At 37.7% G+C, this 6,253-nt stretch overlaps 1 protein-coding gene across 6 annotated transcripts in view; it reads right to left on the bottom strand.

The window, feature by feature from the left end:
• Positions 1 to 6,253, bottom strand: part of Uimc1 (ubiquitin interaction motif containing 1) — an 83,117-nt gene that overhangs the window by 47,669 nt on the left and 29,195 nt on the right. For all 6 annotated transcript variants that reach the window (XM_005355218.2, XM_005355219.3, XM_026783076.1 and 3 more), the window contains one exon: positions 4,577 to 4,662. In XM_005355218.2, the coding sequence (XP_005355275.1) occupies positions 4,577 to 4,662 (86 nt within the window). The remainder of the gene's footprint in view (positions 1 to 4,576; positions 4,663 to 6,253) is intronic.

Here is a 6,253-nt window from a genome sequence, read left to right on the forward strand (position 1 = left end):
AAAAAAAAAAAAAATCAACAAAATAGACAAACCTTTATCCAAACTAACTAAAGGGTAGAGAGAGAATATCCAAATTAATAAAATCAGAAACCAAAAGGGGGACATAACAACAGACATGGAGGAAATCCAGGGAATCATTAGGTCCTATTTAGAAAACCTGTACTCCACAAAATTGGAAAACCTAAAGGAAAATGGACAATTTTTCTGAATAAATATAACTTACCAAAATTAAATCAAGACCAGATAAGCAAATTAAATAGATCTATAACTGCTAAAGAAATAGAAAAAGTTATCAAAAGTCTCCCAACCAAAAAAAGCCCAGGGCCAGATGGTTTCAGCTCAGAATTCTACAAGATTTTCAAAGAAGAATTAATACCAATACTCCTCAAATTGTTCCACACATTAGAAACAGAAAGAACATTGCCAAATTCTTTTTATGAGGCTACAATTACCCTGATACCCAAACCACACAAAGACATTACTAAGAAAGGAAATTACAGACCAATCTCACTCATGAACATTGATGTAAAAATATTCAATAAAATACTGGCAAATTGAATCCAAGAATACATCAGAAAAAACATCCACCATAATCAAGTCAGTTTCATCCCAGAGATGCAGGGATGGTTCAACATACGAAAATCTGTCAATGTAATCCACCATTTTAAGTTTGTTTTAAACAAACTTAAAAAAAAAAAACACACATGATCATCTCAATAGATACTGAAAAAGCATTCAACAAAATACAACATCCCTTTATGATAAAGATCTTAGAGAGAGCAGGGATACAAGAAACATACCTAAACACAAAAAAGGCAATATACCCCAAGCCAACAGTCAATATCAAACAAAATGGATAGAAACTCAAAGTGATCCTTTTGAAATCAGAAACAAGGTAGGTTGTCCATTTTCTCCATATCTATTCAATATAGTTCTTGAGGTTCTGGATAGAGCAATAAGACAACAAAAATTGGAAAAAAAAAAAGTCGAACTCTCACTATTTGCTGATGATATGATAGCTTATATAAGCAACCCCAAAAATTCTACCAAGGAACTTCTACAACTCATAAACACCTTCAGTAATGTAGCAGGTTACAAGATTAGTTTAAAAAAAAAAAATCTTAGCCCACCTTTACACAGATAATAAATGGGCTAAGAGTGCCGGGCGATGGTGGTGCACGCCTTTAATCCCAGCACTCGGGAGGCAGAGGCAGGCGGATCTCTGTGAGTTCGAGACCAGCCTGGTCTACAGAGCTAGTTCCAGGACAGGCTCCAAAGCCACAGAGAAACCCTGTCTCGAAAAACAAACAAAAAAAAAAAATGGGCTGAGAAAGAAATCAGAAATATCACCTTTCACAATAGCCACAAATAGCATAAAATATCTCAGAGTAACTCTAACCAAACAAGTAGAAGACCTATATGCAAGAACTTTAAATCTTTGAAGAAAGAAACTGAAGAAGACACCAGAATATGGTAAGATCTCCCACGCACTTGGGTAGGTAGAATTAACATAGTAAAAATGGCAATCTTACCAAAAGCAATCTACAAATTTAATGCAATGCCCATCAAAAACCCAGCAAAATTCTTCACAGACTTCGAAAGAACAATACGCAATTTCATATGGAAAAGCAAAAAACCCAGGATAGTCAAAACAATCCTGTACAATAAAGGAACTTCTGGAGGCATCACAATCCCTGACTTCAAACTCTACTACCAAGCTACAACACTGAAAACAGCTGGTATTGGCATAAAAATAGAAAGGAGGACCAATGAAATCAAATCAAAGGCCCAGATATCAATCCACACACCTATGATCACCTGACTTTCAACAAAGAAGCAAAAAATATAAAATGGAATAAAGCACATTCAACAAATGGTGCTGGCATTATTGGATATCAACATATATAAGAATGAAAAAAAAAAACATTATCTATCACCACACACAAAACTCAAGTCCAAATGGATCAAAGACCTCAACATAAAGCCAACCAAACTGAATCTCATAGAAGAGAAAGCTGGAAGTACACTGGAATGCATTGGCACAGGAGACCACTTCCTAAATATAACCCCAGTAGCACAGACACTGAGAGAAACAATAAATAGGACCTCCTGAAACTGAAAAGCTTCTATAAAGCAAAGGACGTGGTCAATAAGACAAAATGGCAGCCTACAGAATGGGTAAAGATCTTTACCAACCCCACATCAGACAGAGGGCTGATCTCCAAAATATACAAAGAACTCAAGAAACTGTTTATCAAAAGAAAAAAATAATCCAGTAAAAAAAAAAAAATAAAAAAATAAAAAAATGGGTACAAACCTAAACAGAGAATTCTCAACAGAGGAATCTAAAGTGAAAGACACTTAAGGAAATGCTCAACATTCTTAGCCATCAGAGAAATGCAAATCAAAACAACTCTGAGACTCCATCTTACACCTGTAAGAATGGCCATGATCAAAAACACTGATGGCAACTTATGCTGGAGAGGATGTGGGGTAAAGGGAACACTCCTGCATTGCTGGTGGGAGTGCAAACTGGTACAGCTCCTTTGGATATCAGTATGGCTATTTCTCAGAAAATTAGGAAATAACCTATGTCAAGATCCAGCAATACCACTTTTGGGTATATATCCAAAGGATGCTCAACCGTGCCACAAGGACATGTGCTCAACTATGTTGATAGCAGCATTGTTTGTCATAGCGAGAACCCGGAAACAACCTAAATGCCCCTTGACCGAAGAATGGATAAGGAAAATGTGATACATTTACACAATGGAGTACAACACAGCAGAAATAAAATGATGACATCTTGAAATTTGTAGGCAAATGGATGGATCTAGAAAACATCATATTGAGTGAGGTAACCCAGACCCAGAAAGACAATTATCATATACACTTACTCATAAGTGGCTTTTAGACATAAAGCAAAAAAAAAAGCAAAGAAAAACCAGCTTACAATTCACAATCCCAGAAAACCCAGACAACAATGAGGATCCTAAGAGACACATACATGGATCTAATCTATTATGGGAAGTAGAAAAAGACAAGATCTCCTGAGTAAATTGTGAGCATGGGGAACATGGGAGAGGGTAGAAGGGAAAGAGAGAGGAAAGGAGGGAAGCTGAAAAAAAAATGTATAGCTTAATGAAAACAATAAAAACAAATAAATTTAATTTAACTGATTGACTGGTTGGTTGGTTGATTGATTGAGACAGGGTTTCTCTGTCTAGCTTTGGTGCCTGTCCTGGAACTCGCTCTGTTGACCAGGCTGGCCTCCAACTCACAGAAATCTGCCTGCCTCTGCCTCCCAAGTGCTGGGATTAAAGGCACGTGCAATCACCACCAGGCAAGATTTAAATTTTATAGCCACTATCAATATGGAAGTTTTAAGAAAGACAGACAGAAAGATGAAAGGAAAGATGGGAGGAAGAGCAAAGAGAAAGAGAGAGAGAGAGGTGGGGATAGGAGGGAGGGAGGGAGAGAGCAAGAGCAAAAGAGAGAGAGAGAACAGAATTACCATACAATCCAGCTACATTATATCTATGCACTCAAAGAAATGTCAACAGACCACAGAGATACTTGTAAATCCATGTTTAAAGCCACACTATTCATAATAACCAAGAAATGGAATCAGCCTAGATTTTAATCAATGAGTAGACAAACAAGGTATGTACACGCAATGGAATTTTGTACAGCTATAAAGAAAAATGAAATCATGACATTTGCAAAAAATATGGGTGCAAGGTCCCTGTTAAAATAAGCAGAATCAGAAAAACAAAGACTATACACTATTTTCTCTCATAAGCAAAACACTGCATATAAATCTAATATGTAATAAATACATGTTAATGTATATTTGTAGAGCATGAAACTAGTAAGGAGATCATGAGAAACAGAGAGAGTAATAGACTAACCAGAAGAAAGGGTATAGCTGGGCAGGGGAGGGTACACAGAGAAGACAGTGAGAGAGGCAAGTGAGTCAGAACAATTACACAAATATGAGGAGATGACATAAAACCTATTATCTGTGTATTAATCTGAAAGGAAAAAGTAACATAAACAGAGAGAACCAAAGGAGAAAGAAGACAGGAAGACAAGCCTTAAAGAAATTGTCTAGGAAGCTAGGATTACAGAACAGCAAGAAATAAACCAGGAAAAAATTATATCAAGATGACTAGAGTAGGTAAGAAAACCTTTATGATCTCTTCCAGGCTTAACACGTTAGGCTTCTAAGAGATGCATATTTTCACTGTGCAGTGGTAACGTTTGCCTTTAATTCCAAGAGAGGCAGGCGGATCTCTGAGTTCCAGGCCAACCTGGTCTATGCAGAGAGTTCTAAGACAGTCAGAACTGTTACACAGGGAAATCCTGTCTTGAAAAACAAAAAAAAAAAAAAAAAAAAAAAAAAAATGAAAAAGGGCAGGAAGGGGGTGCCTATTTGAGAACTTAGATTTCCAGTCCTGACACATAAAGATAAAGCTCCCTGGTAAATTGTCCATGTTAGTCTCTTTCAAGGGGTTAATCCTTAAGCTTATACCATACGAAGAGACCTGAAACCCACAGGAAAATACAACCTCACCTTTGTGAGACAGGCATACAATTTCCTTCTTCAGAACTCTTCAGAACTTCTTCTGAAGTTTCTTCAACAAATAGACCTTGGGAAGACTGTAAAGAAACAGGAAACATCCTAAATACATAGATGAACTTAGTTCTTCCTTGTTATTATCTATTTTGTGCATGTTTATATGTGCATATGGGAGACAGAGGTCAACCCTGGGTGTCATTCCTCAGCAGCTATCCACCTTGGGTTACTGTGTTCACTTTTGCTGTATTTTGTTTGTCACAGTGTCTCACTATATGTAGACCAGGCTAGCCTCCAGCTCAGAGATTCTTTTCTGGGACTAAAGGCACACACTACCACACTAGGCCATATGCATGTTGGGGGGTTTTTTGTTTGTTTTTTGCTATCTTTGTTTTATTTTACATTTGTTTATCTTTGGGGAAAGACTGGACATGTCACTGGTACACATGAGGAGGTCAGAGGGCAAGTTGCAAGAGTCAGTTTTCACTTTCTGCCATCTGCATTTTGGGAATCAAATTTAGGTCATCAGATCCCTCTTTCTTGGTGGTAACAAGCACCTTGTTTTTGAAGACAGCCTCTCTCATCAGCCTGAAGCACCCCAAGTAGACTAGGCTAAGTTGACTTGTCAGTCCCAGGTCTCCATTCACCTGTCTACAACTCTCTATAGTGTTAAACTTAAAACTGAGTGTCAGCCACCATACCCAGCCTTTTTTTTTCTCCCATGAATTCTGGGGATGGAATTCAAATCCTCAGGTTTATATGGCAATCAGTTCCAATTGAGTGTTCTCCTCAGTCCTAATTTTCTCCTTTAAAAGAAAAATCTAATTATTCAAAATTATCATTTAACAGTTAGTAGTAAGAATAAAATATGCTGGGTATAGTGGCATATGCCTGTAATACCAAAACTTGGGAGGCAGAGGCAGACATATCTCTGTGAGTTTAAGGCCAGGCTAATCTACGAGTGAATTCCAGGACTGCCAAGGCTACACAGTGAAACCCTGCCTCAGAAACCAAAACAAAACAAAGACCAGGTATGGTGGTTCCAGCCTTTTATCCTAGCACTTGGGAGGTAAAGGCAGGCAACATATGAGAGCTCAAGGCCATCCTGATCTACTATCAAGTTCCTAGACAGCCAGAGCTATGTAGAGACCCTGTCTAAAAAGCAAAGCAAAATAATATGCCAGACAATAGAGCCACACACCTTAAATGCCAACACTTGGGAGGCAGAGGCAGGCAGATCACTGTGAGTTCAAAGTTAACCTGGTCTATTTAATGAGTTCCATGAAGAAAGCAACTAATGCTACCTTAAATGGGATTCATGAGAACGCATCTTGGCTATGACACTTCTTCCAGGAAAATCTTCTTTAGCTACTTGATCGAAGTTTTCAGGGTTTCTTAACATTTTATCAATATACCCCAAAAGTTAGGCATCCCTGTATGATTTCAATAAACGATAAAATTTAAAAGGAGAGGAAGAAGTGAACAGAGGAGGAAGGAAGAAAACTGAATCTATAATTGCGCACACACACAAGTAAAATGTAACTTTCTGAAAACCTTATCGTTAAAATACAGCAACAATAAAAAATGCACCAACTCTTTGAATTAAGCAATGAATTTTTTCCTCTGAAGAAAGGAAGGAAGGAAGGAAGGAAGGAAGGAAGGAAGGAAGGAAGG

The sequence above is a fragment of the Microtus ochrogaster genome, chromosome 16 (assembly GCF_000317375.1).
Source record: "Microtus ochrogaster isolate Prairie Vole_2 chromosome 16, MicOch1.0, whole genome shotgun sequence".
NCBI classification, from domain to species: Eukaryota; Metazoa; Chordata; class Mammalia; order Rodentia; family Cricetidae; genus Microtus; species Microtus ochrogaster.